The sequence below is a fragment of the Rhinopithecus roxellana genome, chromosome 15, assembly GCF_007565055.1.
Source record: "Rhinopithecus roxellana isolate Shanxi Qingling chromosome 15, ASM756505v1, whole genome shotgun sequence".
In the NCBI taxonomy this organism is placed as follows: domain Eukaryota; kingdom Metazoa; phylum Chordata; class Mammalia; order Primates; family Cercopithecidae; genus Rhinopithecus; species Rhinopithecus roxellana.
This window is the reverse complement of record NC_044563.1, coordinates 53,856,448-53,876,139: the sequence shown is the minus strand read 5'-3', so window position 1 is coordinate 53,876,139 and position 19,692 is coordinate 53,856,448. Positions and strand designations below refer to the sequence as shown.

Below are 19,692 nucleotides of genomic sequence, written 5' to 3'. Positions count from 1 at the left end.
CTTAAATGAGATTGCATAAGTGTTGTGTAAACTATAAAGTTCTGTAAAAACACCAAATATTTCAGTTATATTCTGTTCATCTTGTCCTACAGACACAAAAATCATCACTACTACTGCCACGACCACTACAAGGAAAAAATGAAGTGAACAGCTGCTGTTCACAATGTGTACCTGTACGTTCGCCAAGCTTTACCTATGCAACTTCCCAACAACGCTGTGAGGAGCATCATCTCCAATTTACAGATGATAAAACCTCCAAGAGGAAAAGTCATTTATTCAACATCAATAAGGCAAATAAGTAGCAAGGTTGAGACTCAAGTGCAACTAGCTGCCTTTCAGCATCCCTGTGATAGTGGCTGTGCAGGCCCTAGAATAGCTACTGAATACATGGAGGAGGGAGGGGATAAAAGGAAAAGAGAAGTCCTCAGCTTTGAGGATTCAAAAGGGGTGATGGCTTTCCTAACAGGGAATGACTCCTGAGCACATGAATAATTCATCAAAGCTCTCTACTGAGAGACGGCTCTTTTTGTGTGTGGTACATCTGGTCAGGGATAGCTGCCCATGACTGAGCCACAAATGTGAGGACTTGGATCTGCTTGCTTGTAAACACAGCTCAGAGCAGCTTTCTGCTTCCTTACTCTGAGGACTGACAGCTATTTTGATTCCAAGAGGCAGGTGAGGTTTTTTCATTGGTGCACACACACACAAAATAAGCAAAAATAAATCCCATATATATGATACAGAATCTTGATATGTGTTCCTGCAACTGCTTTTCCTTCTAGAACATCATTCCTGGTTTCCTTTTGAAACGAGTTCTCTATCAAGAGAGTGTTTTCTCCAACCTTATGTTGATTTTAAACTCACTTTCACTCCTGGTCTGGTCTTGAGCCTGCAGGTTTTATCCTAGACATTTTTGGTTGGAATATGTGAAGACTGGAAGGTGGCAGTAGAAATAAGAATCTGGAGGTGGCAAGAAGGGTGAAAAAACAGTCTCCATCTGCCACAAACCTCTTCTAGCTGAAAGTAAACACGTACGTTTTTATATGAGTCCTATCACAACTCTTTAAAAAAAAAAAGTAGTTGGGCACAGTGGTTCACACTTGTAATCCTAGCACTTTGGGAGGCCAAGGCAGGTGGATCACTTGAGCCCAGGAGTTCAAGACAAGCCTGGGTAACATGGTTTGGCTGTGTCCCCACCCAAATCTCATCTTGAATTCCTATGTGTTGTGGGAAGGATCCGGTGGGAGGTAATTAAATCATGGAGGCAAGTCTTTCCTGTGCTTTTCTCATGATAGTGAATAAGTCTCTTGATATCTGATGGTTTTAAAAAGAGGAGTTCCCCTGCACAAGCTCTCTCTCTTGGCCTGCTGCCATCCATGTAAGACATGATTTGCTCCTTCTTGCCTTCTGCCATCATTGTGAGGCCTCCCCAGCCACATGGAATTGTAAGTCCATTAAGTCTATTTTTTTTTTTTTTTTTTGAAATTGCCCAGTCTTGGGTATGTCTTTATCAGCAGTGTGAAAATGGACTATTACAGAAAATTGGTACCAGTACAGTGGGATGCTGCTGAAAAGATACCCAAAAATATGGAAGTGACTAGAACTGGGTAATAGGTAGGGTTGGAACAGATTGAGGGGCTCAGAAGACAGGAAAATGTGGGAAAGTTTGGAACTTCCTAGAGACTTGTGAATGGCTTTGACAAAAATGATCATTGCAACATGGACAATAAAGTCCAGGCTGAGGTGGTCTGAGATGGAGATGAGGAACTTGTTGGAAACTGGAGCAAAGGTGACTCTTGTTATATTTTAGCAAAGAGGCTGACAGCATTTTGCCCCTGCCCTAGAGATTTGTGGAACTCTGAATCTGAGAGAGATGATTCAGGGTATCTGGAGGAAGAAATTTCTAAGCAGCAAAGCATTTAAGAGGTGACTTGGGTGCTGTTAAAGGCATTCAGTTTTGTAAGGGAAGCAGAACATATAAGTTTGGAAAATCTGCAGTCTGACAATGTAATAGAAAAGAAAATCCCATTTTCTGAGGAGAAACTCAAGCTGGCTGCAGAAATTTGCATAAGGCAGAGATGAATGTTAATCCCCAAGACAATGGGGAAAATGTCTCCAGACCATGTCAGAGGTCTTCGACAGCGCTTCCCATTACAGGCCCAGAGGCCTGGGAGGAAAAAACGGTTTTGTGGGCGGGGCCCAGGGTCCCTCTGCTGTGCGCAGCCTAGGGACTTGGTGCCCAGTGTCCCAGCCACTCTAGCCATGACTAAAGAGGGCCAAGGTACAGCTTGGGCTGTTGTTTCAGAGGGTGGAAGCCCCAAGCCTTGGCAGCTTCCACATGGTGTTGAGCCTGCAGGCGCACAAAAGTCAGCAATTGAGGTTTAGGAACCTCTGCCTAGATTTCAGAGGATGTATGGAAGTCTGGATGCCCAGGCAGAAGTTTGTTGCAGGCATGGGGTCCTCATGGAAAACCTCTGCTAGGGCAGTGCAGAAGGGAAATGTGGGGTCAGAGCCCCCACACAGAGTCCATTCTGGGGCACCATCTAGTGGAGCTGTGAGAGAAGGGCCACCATCCTCCAGACCCCAGAATGGTAGATCCACTGACAGCTTACACTGTGTGCCTGGAAAAGCTGCAGACATTCAATGCTAGCCCATGATATCAGCCCAAAGGGAGGCTATACCCTGCAAAGCTATAGGGGTGGAGCTGCCCAAGGCCGTGGGAGCCCACCTCTTGCATCAGTGTGACCTGAATGTGAAACAGGGATTCAAAGGAGATCATTTTGGAGCTTTAAGATTTGACTGCCCCACTGGATTTTGGACTTGCATGGGGCCTGCCCTTTGTTTCAGGCCAATTTCTCACATTTAGATGGCTGTATTTACCCAATGCTTGTATCCCCATTGTACCTAGGAAATAACTAACTTGCTTTTGATTTTACAGGCTCATAAGTGGAAGGCCTTGTCTTGGATGACTGAAGACTTTGGGGGACTGTTTGGAAGGCATGATTGGTTTTAAAATGTGAGGACATGAGATTTGAGAGGGGCAGGGGTAGAATGGCATGGTTTGGCTGTGTCCCCACCCAAATCTCATCTTGAATTCTCACATGTTGTTGGAAGGACCTGGTGGGAGGTAATTGAATCATGGGGCAGGTCTTTCCCAGGTTGTTCTCATGATATCTGATGATTTTAAAAAGAGGAGTTCCCCTGCATGAGCTCTCTCTTGGCCTGCTGTCATCCATGTAAGACATAACTTGCTCCTCCTTCTGCCATGATTGTGAGGCCTCCCCAGCCATGTGGAACTGTAGGTCCATTAAACCTTTTTTTTTTTTTTTTTTTTTTTTTTTTGTAAATTGCCCAGTTTCAGGTATGTCTTTATCAGCAGTATGAAAATGGACTAATACACTGGGCAATATAGTGAGACCCTGTCTCTACAAAAATTAAGAAATTTAGCTGGATGTGATGGTGCACAACTGTAGTCCCAGTTACTTGGAGGCTGAGGCAGGAGGATCACTTGAGCCTGGGAGGTCATGATTGTGCCACTGCACTCCAGCCTGGGCACAGACAGACAGACAAATGAGACAGACAGACAGACAGACGAATGGACAGATGAACAGACTGGAAGGAAGGAAAGAAAGGAAAAGAGGGAGTATCTGCTTGAAAGAGGCTCCACATATGATGAAGCCCCTACAGGAGCAAACCAGGGGCAGGAACACTGGATTGAACAACTCCAGGGGATACCCCTACACAGAAAACAATGTGAATAGTCCTTTGGGAAACGTGCAACTTGAGGTTCTGCCAGTGGGTTCTAGGTCTATCTGGATGCATCCATAGAGAAGCAGAAGCCCGGGGTGAGAACAGAAAGTATGTTATCCCTATTTTACAAAAGGAAGCTGAGACTTTATTGAGTGACCTGCTCATGTAATCATAGAGTAGTGATTTGAACTCAGACACCCTTGTCCCCGGCGTACAGACTAACCAATACAGCCTGATGACTAGATTAAAGCTCTTGAAATTACTAAATTAGGAATATTCCAGACCAAGGACTTTGGCAATATGGGTTAGTAAGGAGGGAGAACCTCTGCCTGCCATACGGACCCCTGGTGGGTGCTTCCAGTACAATGCATAGTGTCCAAAGGAGCAAAAATTTCCAGGCCTGTTTCTGGCAGATGCTTATATTCCAGAAGAACAGGGACAAAAAGACAGCATATTATAATGCAATGTCAGGTCTGGGTTAGACCAGAATCCCAACTTTCCCATTTTCTAGCTGTGTGACCTTGGGTCAAATCGTTGCTGTTTGAAAGGATTACTGTGACTCTTTAGTGGAAATTTATGTAAAGTCTCAATTTTCACAGAATAGATGGTCGATACACAGCTGCGATAATTTCTTTTTGTGATCACCAAGGGTTAGGTGCTTTTCACCTAAGGCAGGTACTGACATGAAGACTCAGGTGATTGGATTGTTCTCAACAGGCCCCAGTAAAAGGAAAGCAGTATTGCATTAAGGAAGAGTTTCTGGGGCTGATAAGAGTTGGGTAGCCCTTCTGAACCCAGCCAAGGATGCGGGATGGGTAGATGAAGAAGATTTTTAGCCCTGGGGAGTTATAAAAGTGCTGAGCAGGGAAGAAAAAGTACTCAATTTCATCATTTGAAAAACTGAAATAAAGGTGATAAAGTGATTAAATGAAATAGGCTACTACATAAAAGAAAGTAGTCAAATGTTAACTTTCTGTTTCTCCTTAGATCCCAACTCTCAGTCAAAAAAAAAAACAAAAAAAACACTGAATGAATAATTAAGTTTTAATTTTTTACCTGAAGGTTTTACAGATATAATCCAGTTTAAGAGAGCCACGAAATTAAAACATAACCAGATTCTCCTCTGAGACAGAAGAAAAGCCAACTGTTTTCAACAGAAGGATCTCACAAATAACCACAAACCTCTATCACAGACGATATTCTTGCTCTGATAATTAAAACACGAGACATTTAATAAAATAATTCCTTAAAAAAGGCTTAAGAAAATATATACATGCGTATGTGTATATACATATTTGTGTGTGTGTGTATATATATATATATAAAAAATACACACACATAGGTATCTATCTATCTATCTGAATACTATTTCTGGCCAGGTGCGATGGCTCACACCTGTAATCCCAGCACTTTGGGAGGCCGAGGTGGGTGGATCACTTGAGGTCAGGAGCTTGAGACCAGCCTGGACAACAGGGTGAAACCCTGTCTCTACTAAAAATACAAAAATTAGCCAGGTGTAGTGGTGCATGCCTGTAATCCCAGCTACTGGGGAGGCCGAGGCAGGAGAATTGCTTGAACCTGGGAGGTGGAGGTTGCAGTAAGCCGAGATTGTGCCACTGCACCCCAGCCTGGATGACAGAGCAAGACTCCATCTCCAAAAAAAAGAGAAGAAAATAATGTATTTCCTAGCCAGGTGCAGTGGTGCATGCCTGTAGTCCCAGCTACTTGGGAGGCTGATGTGGGAACATTGCTTGAGCCCAGGAGTTCGAGGCTGCAGTGAGCTGTGATTATGCCACTGTACCCCAGCCTGCGTGACAGGGCTCACAAGACCCTGCCTCTTAAAAAATATAGCTCAGTGCAGCCTTGAACTCCTGGACTCAAGCGATCTTCCCCTCTTAGCCTCCCAAGTAGCTGGGATTACAGGCTAGGAAATATATACATATAATTTTCTTTTTTTTTTTTTTGAGATGGAGTCTCGCTCTGTCGCCCAGGCTAGAGTGCAGTAGCACTATCTTGATTCACTGCAAGCTCTGCCTTCTGGGTTCATGCCATTCTCCTGTCTCAGCCTCCCAAGTAGCTGGGACTGCAGGCGCCCACCACCACGCCCGGCTAATTTTTTGTATTTTTAGTAGAGACCGGTTTCACTGTGTTAGCCAGGATGGTCTCGATCTCCTGACCTCGTGATCCGCCGGCCTCGGCCTCCCAAAGTACTGCGATTACAGGCGTGAGTCATTGCACCCGGCCAGGAAATATATTATTTAATAAGGCTATTGACAAAATACTCAATTATTTGTCACCCTCTAATACTCTCCTCCTTAGGGAGGCCTAAGCTGGTTGTATATGTGTCACTAATCTTGGTGATTCCTGTTACAGCATGACTCTGTGACTATCTGGTTGCATGCCTGTCCCCTCCTCTAGGCTATGATGTCTGAGCACTGAGACTCTACTGTTCATCTTTGTAGCCTCATTGGTTATGACAGGAACTTGCATAAAATAAATGCCCCATAAGGTTTGCTGAATGAATAATGTGTGAATGAACAAATGAAGCTTGCTACCAAATAAAGCAAGCCCAGATAATGTAGTTTCCACATTTTCATTGTACTGAAGTCCTATGCAGTAAAAGGATTCAGACAATATCTTTTAAATATGTGATTTTTAAGAAAGATATCTGCACCGAGTAATTTTTGCCACACTTCAAGAATATTATTTTCTTGATGAGAACACCTCTAATCCCACAAGAAAATAATTCAATTAAAAGTCATTTGCTTTTTGGTTATATTTTCCCCTCATCATACCTATTTCTTAAAAAGCTGAGGTACTTCTTGGACCCATTTCTCATATTGTTAGAGTAGGTAGCTAGGCAGACACGAGCAGGGCAAGAGAGGCTCCCGCCCACATCCCACCAGGAATGTCAGACAACCATCAGGTGAGAGTCACGCGGTTAAACGCTTTAAAATAACAACTGGTTGCAGCTGATGCTGGGGAAAGAGGGTCTCCCAATAGATAGAAAGCACCTGAAACTGGTGATTAGCAGCTTTCTGATAAGATCTAGGAGATAGCGGCCGGGCGCGGTGGCTCAAGCCTGTAATCCCAGCACTTTGGGAGGCCGAGACGGGCGGATCACGAGGTCAGGAGATCGAGACCATCCTGGCTAACACGGTGAAACCCCGTCTCTACTAAAAACTACAAAAAACTAGCCGGGGGAGGTGGCGGCGCCTGTAGTCCCAGCTACCCGGGAGGCTGAGGCAGGAGAATGGCGTGAGCCCGGGAGCCGGAGCTTGCAGTGAGCTGAGATCCGGCCACAGCACTCCAGCCTGGGCAGCAGTGCGAGACTCCGTCTCAAAAAAAAAAAAAAAAAAAAAAGATCTAGGAGATAGGCAAGTGGGCTCAAGCACGTACACTATGAAGCAAAATGGTAGAGTTTAACTAGTATTTGGACTTCCTCTGGGAACACTTGGCTGGTAAAAGAATGCCTCAAGTGGGCATGTGTACAGCTTTAGTAAAGACACTGTGCATGCAGCCCCTCCTAAGTGTGGCAGGCCACTGCACATGCAGATAGCCCTCTCCAAGGGAAAAATCAGGGGAGAAGAGACACAACCCCCCGGAAGCATGCCAATGTCTAAAACTCCAGATCAAAGGTCAAACAGAGCACTGAAATCTCTCAAGTTGCCCACTTGGCCCTCTTCCAAGTGTTATTTACTTTCTTTTGTTCCCGCTCTAACATTTTTTAATAAACTTTCACCCCTCTTCTAAAACATGCCTCAGTATTTCACTCTGCCTTATGCCCTTTGGCTGAATTCTTTCTTCTGAGGAGGCAAGAACTGAGGTTGCTGCAGACCCAGATAGATTTGCCACTGCTAACATTTATGAAAGCTTTGAGACTGGTGGTTTTGTGGAGTTTTTTTCCCCTGCTTTTTTTTTTTTTTTTTTTTTTTTTTGAGACGGAGTTTCACTCGTGTTGCCCAGATTGGAGTGCAATGGCATGGTCTCAGCTCACTGCAACCTCCACCTCCTGGGTTCAAGCGATTCTCCTGCCTCAGCTTCCCTAGTAGCTGGGATTACAGGCACTCACCACCACGCCTGGTTAATTTTTGTATTTTTAGTAGAGATGGGGTTTCACCATGTTGGCCAGGCTGGTCTTGAACTCCTGATCTTAAGTGATCCACCCACCTTGGCCTCCCAAACTGCTGGGATTACAGGCCTGAGCCACTGTGCCCAGCCTCTTTTTTTTTTTTTTTTTTTTTTTTTTTAAAGACAGGGTTTCCCTCTGTTACCCAGGCTGGAGTGCAGTGGCGTGATCTCGGTTTTCTGCAACCTCTGCCTCCTGAGTTCAAGCAATTTTCTTGCTTCTGCCTCCTGAGTAGCTGGGAATACAGGCGCACACCATCACAGCCTAATTTTTGTATTTTTAGTAGAGACGGGGTTTCACCATATTGGTCAAGCTGGTCTTGAATTCCAGGCCTCAGGTGATCCGCCTGCCTCAGCCTCCCAAAGTGCTGGGATTATAGGCATGAACCACCACGCCCAGCTCCCCGGCCTTTTAATTCATTTCTTATTCCTCACCCCCAACTTTTTTTGTTTTTTTTTGGACACAGGGTCTCGTACTGTCATCCAGGCTGGAGTGCAGTGGCGTGATCACAGCTCACTGCAACCTTGAATTCCTGGCATCAACCAATCCTCCCACCTCAGCTTCCCTAGTAGCTGGGATTACAGGCATGCTACCAGTGCCCAGCTAATTTTTAATTTTTATTGAAATAAAAATGTTACAGTGAACCATGATTGTGTCACAGCACTCTAGTCTCGCTATGTTGCCCCAGCTGCAGCCCCTTTCCCTCCCTGACTTTTTTTTCACTGAACATGCATTGCTCTTCATCAGGAATAAAGAAAAGGAAAAAAAAATCTCCATGAAACCTATAAAATGACAAAGATTTGGGGAAAACAGGAAATTCCACTCAGGAAGCAATAAGATTATACTAAAGCACTTAATAAATAGGGGCTCATTATCCTTCCCCAAGGAAGATAAAAATCACAGAATTCCTAGGTTAGGACATCTCGTTCAGGAATGTCTGGCTACATAATTTGCAGAGCCCAGTGTAAAATGAAAACACAGAACTTCCTGTTAAAAAAACTATTAAGAACTTCAAGATAGTAATAGTGGAGTGTTAAACCAAGTGCAAGGCCTTCTAAGGATGGGGCTCTTTGTGATGCCACAGTTCATATCTCCATGAAGCTGGTCCTATGTCTAGGGGCTCCCTAACCTGGCTGGTCCTCAGAATCACCTGAGGAACTTTTTTTTAAAGAATGAGACATAATTTACATGCCATAAATTTCAGCATTTTAAAGTGTAAAATACAGTGGTTTTTTAGTATACTCATGAAAGTGTACAACTATCATCACTATCTAATTCCAGAACATTTTTACCACTCCAAAAAGAAAACCCATACTCATGAGCAGTCGCTTCTTATACGGTCACTCTCTGTCACCACCAATGTATCTTCTGTCTCTGTGGATTTGCCTACTCTGAACCTTCATATAAATGGAATCAAAAAAAGATGGTTCGCTCTGTCTTCTTTCACTTAACATATGTTTCCTAGTACTTCATACCATTTTGTGGCTTAGTTATATGTATATACCATATTTGATTTATTGATGGATATTTGGGTTGTTTTCACTTTTTGGCTCTTATGAATAATACTGCTGTGAACATTCTTGTGCACGTTTTTGTGTGAATATGTTTTGGGAATATGCCTAGGAGTAGAATTGCTGGGTCAATTCTACCACCCCAGAAAAAACTCTGCTCTTTAACCATCCCACAGAGTTTGAGATGAGCCTAAACAAATGTTAAGGAGCATTTCTACAATTTAACACTAATTTCAAAAAGGTGAGCTACTCTTTTGTGAAGATTATCAAAACCCAAACATAAATGACTGTTTCCTCCTTTTATCTGTCCCTCCCAAGTGCACATAAATGAACACTGGATCATCAATAATCATCACAAAGAACCCACACAAACAAGGGTCAAGTGTGACTGTGCAGGATGGCCTGAAATGGGCTAGGACAGACAGAGATGAAGCAGAGGAGGGACCAAGGTGAGACCTTCCCTATGGGATGAGTGACAGGTAGAGTGCTGGACAGCACAGGGAAGAGAGAAAGCGGGAGGGATGAGGAATGGGAGTGGTGTTGAGGCACCTGAGGAAACACCACAAATACCTTTAGCTTTATACAACCCTAACACTTTTTTTGCTTTCCTGTTAGAGCATAATTAGGGCCAGGTGTCCCTCTAATATTTGGCTAACGCCTTCACTCTTTACCCTTTATCTATGAACCCTCTTCCAACAGGAAACCTTAGCTAGAGCCTGCTGTCAATGCTCCAGGAATCCAAGGGACTCACCTCAACCCCCTGTGAGAAAGATCTGTGTGTATTCTCATACCTGTGCTCTCCTCAGCCTGATTGAAGCCACAGATCTGGCAGATGCTCTGGACCCACTTATTCATGTCCTCTTCTGTCTCAGCCACCAGGTAAAAGGTGCGCTCGCTGGTCTTGACGTCAAACACAAAACTATCCTGCAGCTCCTTCTTGTTAAAGGTCAGGCCTGCATCCACCTGCTCACAGAAGTTCAGGTTGATGATTCGCAGAGGTTTCTTGGAGTGATCATTCTTGTAGTATTCCAGAACATCTGGGTCTCCGCTCATCCGGCCACTCCGTAGGATAAACCAGCGTTTCTTCCAGGCCTAAATTATATCAGGAAGGCGTAAGAAGAGGGGGAAGAAGTCATTAGTTATTTCAAAGCTTTTTTCTTTTAGAGACAGGTCTTGCCCTGTTGCCCAGGCTGGAGTGCAGTGGCACAATCAAAGCTCACTATAACCTTGAACTTCTGGGCTCAAGCAATCCTCCCACCTCAGCCTCCTGGGTGGCTGGGACTACAAATGCACACCACCACGCCCAGCTAATTAAAAAATTTTTTTGTAGAGGCAAGGTCTTGCTCTGTTGCCTAGGCTGGTCTCAAATTCCTGGTCTCAAGAGATCCTCCCAACTCAGCCTCCTAAAGCACTTGGATTATAAGTATGAACCACTGTGCCTGACCTTAAAGCATTTTTTTTTTTTTTTTTGAGACGGAGTTTCACTCTTGTTGCCCAGGCTGGAGTGCAATGGCATGATCTTGGCTCACCACAACCTCCGCCTCCAGTGTTCAAGCGATTCTCCTGCCTCACCCTCCCGAGTAGCTAGGATTACAGGTATGTGCAACCATGCCCGGCTAATTTTGTGTTTTTAGTAGAGACAGGGTTTCTCCACATTGGTCAGGCGGGTCTTGAACTCCCGACCTCAGGTGATCTGCCTGCCTCGGCCTCCCGAAAGTGCTGGGATTACAGACGTGAGCCACCGCACCCAGACGACCTTAAAGCTTTTAATAGGTTCTCAGATATCGTAGGTTAAAGATGGGGACTGTGGGACCTGCAGGTGCCACGTGACCTGTCCCCTTTTCAGATTTCCCAAGTTTCAAAACTGGAGGATTATTTTAGAATGCATGTTTGTGCAGCATCTCACTATGTAAACAGGGTCTTATCACTATAAAGTAAGATGTGGCATTTCCACTGTTTAGATCAGGAAGTTAGATGATGACACTTTAGAGCAACTATTTCTTTAGGCTAGAATACAGATCCAAACTCATAACATTTTTAGGCAAGGGAGAACTTGCAAAGCCATAATCAGTTTATCCATGGGAACCCCCACTAAGGCAGGGTGAGTTGAAGTAACAATGTTACACACAGTAAGTAGCAGAAAAACAAGTTTTCTAACTTTTTAGTACAACCTGCTTTTAACGAAGACATGATGCCTTAGAAGAATCACAGACAAACTGCTCTAAAACATGTAACCTCAGGATTTTTTTTTTCCTGTCTTGTTCACTGGTGTTTCCTTAGTCCTTATGATAATGCCTTGTACCTACTAAGCTTTCAATATGTATTACTGAATGAGTAAACTCCTTATACCATTCCACACCATAGAACTGAACATGTGATTACATATTCTCTCAAGTTGTCTTCTATATTCCATTTCTTCAGCAAGACTGAGTAATCTGTAAGCAGACATCACACAAAGACTACATATAACAGAGACCTGGGTTCAGTCTATGCTTTACCGCTGACTTGCTGTGTGAATTTTTTTTTTTTTTTTTCTGAGATGGAGTTTCACTCTGCCACCCAGGCTGGAGTGCAATGGCATGATCTTGGCTTACTGCAACCTCTGCCTCCTGGGTTCAAGCGATTCTCCTGCCTCAGTCTACCAAGTAGCTGAGATTACAGGTGCCCAACACCACACTCGGCTAATTTCTGTATTTTTAGTAGAGACAGGGCTTCACCATGTTGGCCAGGCTAGTCTCAAACTCCTGACCTCAAGTGATCCACCTGCCTCAGCCTCCCAAAGTGCTGGGATTATAGGTGTGAGCCACTGTGCGCGCTGGCACTGTGTGATTTCTGATTAAGTCATTTACCTCTTTGAATCCTGCCTCATCTATATAATGAAAATCACTACCACCACCACCACCATCTGCCCTACCTACCTCATAGGGTTATTATGCAAATGAGCCCAAAGCACTTATACACTCTGAAGCACTACAAATGTCAAGGATTTGATTATCACAATTCTTGAGACCCCATGGGATCTACACTCTGTTAATTCTACCATCTTTTCACTCTCACCTTTCATCCCTGTCCTCATTTCTTTCCTTATCCAACTCTGTTTCTGCAATCCATTATCATAATCATTCCCTTGCTTCTTTCTCCATTCCTCTTATTTACCCAGCAAACCCCAGCTAAGTCTAATGCTCTGCCAACTCTGTTTCCATCTGGCTGTACATAGATGGAGAAAATCATATGAACATGCTGACTGGTCTCACTTTTACTTCAAGTGGCCCCTCATGTTGCCCAATAATCCCACTATATTTACCTAGTCAATTACTTTCTCCTGTTCTTTGGCAACAATCTCTTAGCTTCTCTCTTTAAACCTCCAATGCCTCTACTCTTTTATATCTTATTTCATGAAAAAACATAAACAATCAAAAGAAAATTTACACATGTTCCATGACTACATTTACCATCCTGCCTGCACCTGTAGCCTAGTAACACACTAGGGAGCACAGACAGTCCTTCCAATCAAGGCCAACCATCTTCCACTTGTGCACAAAGACATCACTTCAACAATTCTCCCCTTCTTCAGAATCGTTGCATTTTTCCTCCTGACTAGGATGATTCCCATCAAGACATCAACTTTTCCTATCTCAGAAGAAAAAATTAAAAGCTTGACTTGATCCCACAATTCTTCACCAACTATGGCCCAGTTTTTCTACTTCTCTTTATAGTTATACTTCAAAGAGTATTCTATACTACTAATCTTTGTTTCCTCCCCTCCTATTTGAAGGCACTCTAATCAGGCTATCCCCTACCCCGCCACCACCCCAACTGCACCACTGAAATAGTTCATCAAAGGTGTCAAAGACTTCAGTGCTAATAAATCAACTCATGGGCCTTAACTTGATCTCTCTAGATCTCTCTCCAGCATCTGACAACAGTTAATTATTCCATCCTCCTTGAAACACTTTCTTCACCTGGCTTCAGCACGCACTTTCAACTCTCCTTCTATCTACCGGGCCTCTCTTTTTCAGTCTCCAGTGCTGGCTCCTCTTCATCTCCCTGACCTCCAAACATTAGAATGCCCCAATGCTCAGTTCTGAGATTTTTTTTTTTTTTTTTCTGCACCCACTCTCTAAGTCATTTTATTCAGTTTCACAGCTTTAAAAAACCATCAAATTGCTGTGATTCCCAAATTTATATCTCTAGCCCTAGAGTTATATATCCAACTCCTCACTAGTAGGTATCTCAAATTAATGTGTTCAAAACTGAGGTCTTGACATCTCCCAGATCTGTTCTTTCTGCACTCTCTTCTATCTCAGTTACCTGCACCTTCGGCCTTCCAGCTGTCAGACCAAAACTCTAGATATCATAGTTGATGCCTTTCATACTCTACATCTAACCCATCAGCAAATCCTGTCAGTTCAGACAGTTCAGAATATATCAATAATGAGCTTGCTTCTCCTCACCTCCACTGTTGCTCGCCTGATCTAGTCCACCATTTTGTAAGTTTTCCTGCTTCCACCCTTTCATCCTGCAGTCTATCCTCCACCGCAAAGTCAGAAAGCAGGAAGTAAATCAGAACATGCCACTTCTCCGCTCACAATCTGCAATGGCTGTTCATCTCACTCAGAGTAAAGCCGAAGTCCCCACAATGGCCCACGGGCCTGATGGGACTGAGCCTCATCCCACCCCTGGTCTCAGCTCCTGCTGCCCTCTGCCTTGCCTATTCTGCTCTGGCCATGTGGCCTTACACTGTCAGGCACGCTCCTGCCTTACGGTCTTTAGTTGTTTCCTGGCCCTGGAACACTCCTCCCCCAGATACTTCCTTTGCTTATTCTTTTTTTCAGTCCTTATTCAAATGTCACATTACTGGACAGGCTATTCCTGGTCCCCAGTGCTCCCACTCTCTTTCCCCCTTACCCTGCTTTACTGGTCTCACAAAGCATGTATAACCCTAAAATATACCAATTTTTATGACTTCTCCGCACCCACCTCCCAGAAAGTAAACTCCACCAGGACAAGGATTGGTTCTTTTTATTCCATGATGCAGCCTTGGTGTTTAGAATATTGCCTGGCACACAGCTAGTAATCATATATATATATGTAATCTATATATATGTAATATATATATATATAGAGAGAGAGAGAGAGAGAGAAAGAAAGAGAGAAATGAATCATTTTCTGGCATGAAATCCTTACAGTATCTAGCAGGTCAAAGGAGACATAACTGGTGCCCAATAAGCTTTATATTGAAATGAAAATTGAGGTATAGCCAGATAGGATGGAACTGAGAAAAATAAAAATAAGTACTATTTATTTATAGTCATTTAAAATCTTGGCCAGGTCACTGCTTTCAGAATTATGCGTGTACTTCTGTGTGCTGCAGGTGCACACATAGACACGTAGTGTATGGGCACAAAGGGCATTTTTAAAAGATCTGTTTATAGTTCAGCTGGTGTTTCAGTTGATGCATCCCCTTTAGTCTTGTCTCTGTGGAAAGAGCTGTCCCCAAATCTCTGGTGTGCAGGTGCAAGCACAAACAAACACAGACACCCTCATGCATAAGAAAACCATGTTTGCTACAGATAACATCAGGTTTTGCTTCCAAGGAAGTGGTGTAGGCTGATAAATGGCTGCCTACAAAATACTGATGTATTTATGACAGTCAGCAAGGCTGTCTAGTCTAGTCCCAAATTCACACATCCCTCTTCCACCGTAACACCTTCTCTCCAATTCCACATTTTAATTTATTTATTTATATATTTTTTAGAGTGCCCAGGCTGGTGTGCAGTGTCGTCATCTCGGCTCACTGCAACCTCTGCTTCCCAGGTTCAGGTGATTCTCCTGCCTCTGCCTCTCTTCAGTAGATGGGATTACAGGCATGTGCCACTATGCCCAGCTAATTTTGTATTTTTACTAGAGACGTGGTTTCACCATGTTGGTCAGGCTGGTCTTGAACTTCTAACCTTAATTGATTTGCTCACCTCAGCCTCCCAAAGTGCTAGGATGACAGGCATGAGCCATGGCATGGGACACCCCCATGTGTTTTTAAAAAGTCAAACAATTCAGAACCAAGTACAACTTCCCTGATCCATTCATCTGAAGTGGGCCTCTACTTCCTCAGAATCTTCATAATGCTTTTTATGTACTTTTCAAGGCATGTCAGTTTTTACAACAATTAGGAGTGTTCTCATACTTGTCTCTTCCCAACCTAGGTCATGAACAAAATTCTTTATTGCCAAACTTTTCTTACCTCTCTCACCTCAATTATGTTTCCTTCCTCCATCGCTCTTTCCCTCCTTTGTTTCCTTATATCCAACAAATATTTATTCAGTGCTTACTATGCTCTAGGCATTATTCTAATGCTGAGGATACAGCATGAATTCCTGGTCTTACAGAATTTACAGGAGCACTAAAAATTACCTATTATTCTCCAAATAGTAAGTCATGTAATTTCATGACTTTATGTCTTTGCACAAGCTATGGCTTCTGCCTAGAAAGGCTTTCACCTTACCTAATCCATCCGGAGAATTTCTATGTTCTCTCAGTGCCAGCACAAATGTCACTTCTCCTGGAAGGCCTTTATTGACTCCCCCAGGTAGAGCTGGGGCTTCTGCTTGTGTTCCCTTACTAACCTGTGCTTACTCCACGTTGGCATTTCTTCCCCCAGGTTTGACATTTCTACTCCCTGCTTTGGCATTTCCAATGCTTATATGTCTTTCTCCCCTTTAAGTTCTGAGCATCCTGAGGTTAAGGTCCAACGTGGCCAAAAACTACATGGCAGAGTGCTTAACACATATGGGAACTCAGGGAAGATCTGCTGATATTTTTTCATGCCATGACTATGTTAATTTATTCAAATTAATAAAAATTAAAATATATGTAAGCTTTCACAGTAGGAAGTAGAAAAGAAGGACAGCAAGAGGATTACAGAAAAAAGAATAAGATAAAGATGTGTAATAGATTCTCTATGGTGTGAGTTCTTTGGTACCTTGTTCCCTTCATTCTGATAAGTGCAGTACCCATGTAATAAATATTTATAAGGGGGACTGGGAGCTTCACCTGAAAAGTATCCCATGATACAAAAATGAAAGATTGCTGTTGGATTACTGACACATAATGCAAGGAGAATATGAGACATGAGTCCTGAATATGCTATTAAAGAGAAAGCTTTTTCAGGACTGTTCTAATGTCTATATAAAACCTCCTACAAAAATTAACTCAAAATGGATTATGGACTTACACATAAAATACAAATAGAATTCAGCAATCTATAAAAACGCATGACCAAACAGAATTTATTCCAAGGAGGTAAGGCTGATTCTGTATTTGAAATCAGTCATCTACCATATTAATAGGCTAAAGAAGAAAAGATGAATGATCATATCATTCAATGCAAAAAATATTTGATAAAATTAAACTCATTCTTGATAAAAACTCTCAGAAAAACAGGAATAGAGGGGAACTTCTTCAACTTGATAAAGAGCATCAACAGAAGACCAATATCAAATGTTATACTTAGTTGTTTTTGGTTGTTTGTTGAGGCAGGGTCTCACTGTCACCCAGGCTGGAATGCAGTGGCATGAACATGGCTCACTGCAGCCTCAACCTCCTGGGCTCAAGTGCATCTCCCACCTCAGCCTTGTGAGTGGCTGAGATCACAGGTGCATGCCACTATGCCTCGCTAATTTCTAAATTTTTATGGACATGGGGGTCTCACTATTTTTCCCAGGCTGTTCTCAAACTCCTAGGTTCAAGTAATCTTCCTGCCTTGGCCTCCCAAAGTGCTGGGATTACAAGTGTGAGCCACCACACCTGACCTATACTTAGGTTTGAGAGACTGAATCCTCTTTCCTAAGATCAAGGACGTTTGCTCTTATCACTTTTTTTTTTTTTTTTTTTTTTTTGGAGTGCAGTGGCATAACCTTGGCTCACTGCAAGCTCCGCTTCCCAGGTTCAAGTGATTCTTGTGCCTCAGCCTCCCGAGTAGCTGGGATTACAGATGTACACTGCCATACCTGGCTAATTTTTGTATTTTTATTAGAGATGGGGTTTCACCATGTTGGCCAGGCTGGTCTTGAACTCTTGGCCTCAAGTGATCCACCCGCCTTGGCCTCCCAAAGTGCTGGGATTACAGGTGTGAGCCACCATGCCCAGCCACTGTTATCACTCTTATTCAACATATTGCTGGAATTTCTAGTCAAGGTGATAAAGCAAAAAACATATATAAAAGGTATACCAATTGGAAAGGAAGAAAAAAAATGGTCCCTGTTTGCAGAGGACATGATTATACAGAAAAATCGTGGCTGGGCATGGTGGCTTATGCCTGTAATCCTAATACTTTAGGAGGCCAAGGCGGGTGGATCGCTTGAGGTCAGGAGTTCAAGACCTGCCTGGCCAACATGGTGAAATCCCATCTCTACTAAAATACAAAAATTAGCAGGGTGTGGTGGCGGGCGCCTATGTAATCCCAGCTACTAGGGAGGCTGAGGCAGGAGAATTGCTTGAGCCCAGGAGGAGGTTTCAGTGAGCTGAGGTGGTGCCACTGCACTCAAGCCTGGGGGCGACAGAGTGAGACTGCATCTCAAAAAAAAGAAAAGAAAAAGAAAAAAAGCAAAAAATCTACAAAAAAAACCCCACAACAAAACTCTCAGGACTAATAAGTGAGTTCAGCAAGGTCACAGGATACAAGATAATGATACAAAAATCAATTTACTTCTAACTAGCAATGAATATGTGGGCATATAAAATAAAAATACGATGCCATTTATAATGGTTCTTAAAAATTGAAAAGATGTAAATCTAAAAAAAAAACCCGGTGCAGGGCATGTATGCTGAAAGCTATACAAAGCTAATGAAAGAAATCAAAGGAGACTTAAATAAATGAAGAGACATACCATATTCATGGACTGCACAACTCAATGTGGTATATCTCCCCAAACTGACACACAGATTTAACACAATTCCCATCAAAATCCCAGCAAGAATGTCTGTACATGTATGTAAGATTGCTCTAAAATGTATATGAAAAGGCAAAGGAAACACAATAGCTAAAATAATTCTGAAAAATAATAAAATGGGAAGAATCAGTCTGCCAGATTTTAAGATTTATTATATAGCTACAACAATCAAGACTGTGTAGCATTGGCGAAGAGACAGACACAGAAAAATGGAATAGATCAATTCTTGGCCGTTTGGCTAAGATCAAGTGAAGAACAATGGATTAGAACAGAAAATCCAGAAACAGACCCTCACAATATGCCCAACTGATTTTTGACAAAGGTGTAAAAGCAATTCAATGAAGAAAACAGCCAGTTGTCGTGGTTCGTGTCTGTAATCCCAGAACCTTGGGAGGCCAAGGTAGGTGGATCACTTGAGGCCAGGAGTTCGAGATCGGCCTGGCCAACGTGGCAAAACCCTGTCTCTACTAAAAATATTAACATAAAAAAGAAAAGAAAAGGCCTTTTCTTTTTTTTTTTGAGACGGAGTCTCGCTCTGTCGCCCAGGCTGGAGTGCAGTGGCCGGATCTCAGCTCACAGCAAGCTCCGCCTCCCGGGTTTATGCCATTCTCCTGCCTCAGTCTCCGGAGTAGCTGGGACTACAGGCGCCCGCCACCTTACCCGGCTAGTTTTTTGTATTTTTAGTAGAGACAGGGTTTCACCGTGTTACCCAGGATGGTCTCGATCTCCTGACCTCGTGATCCACCCGTCTCGGCCTCCCAAAGTGCTGGGATTACAGGCTTGAGGCACCGCGCCTGGCCAAGAAAAGGCCTTTTCAAGAAATGGTGCCGAAGCAATCAGGCATCCATAGGGGAGAAAAGACCTCAATCTAACTCTCACATCTTATACAAAAACTAACTCAGAATGAATCATGGACTTAAATGTAAAATGTAAAACTATAAAACGTTTAGAAAAAAAGGTGAAAATCTTTGGGATCTAGGGTACATCTCATGAGAAATCAACAAACTCCTTGTATAGAATTCAGTAAAAACAAACACAAAATGTGCTGAATGCTTTGACGGACAAAGGAAAGAGGCAAGGCCCAAAAATACTCCTTTGAAGTAACTTAAACAGTATTTACAAAGTTTCAGGAAGACATTAATATATATCCCTAAAACAAGAAGATTTTTTTGTAGGCACCATAAAAAAGAGACATAATATGCTAGTAGACCACTGAAGCTGGGAATCAAACTTTCAGGGTAAGAGAGCAAGAGCATGAGAATATGAGAGAAAGCAAGCATGCACGAAAGAGAAGGAGCAATGAACACAAACAATGAGGAAGGTAGGGTTTGATATGTGGTTTTGGAAAGGAAGG

The 19,692-nt window shown here is 43.1% G+C and overlaps 1 protein-coding gene across 2 annotated transcripts in view; it reads right to left on the bottom strand.

The window, feature by feature from the left end:
- GAB2 (GRB2 associated binding protein 2) overlaps positions 1–19,692 on the bottom strand; it is a 206,442-nt gene that overhangs the window by 54,308 nt on the left and 132,442 nt on the right. For both annotated transcript variants that reach the window (XM_030917233.1, XM_030917234.1), the window contains exon 2: positions 10,182–10,482. In XM_030917233.1, coding sequence (XP_030773093.1) covers positions 10,182–10,482 — 301 coding nt within the window. The remainder of the gene's footprint in view (positions 1–10,181; positions 10,483–19,692) is intronic.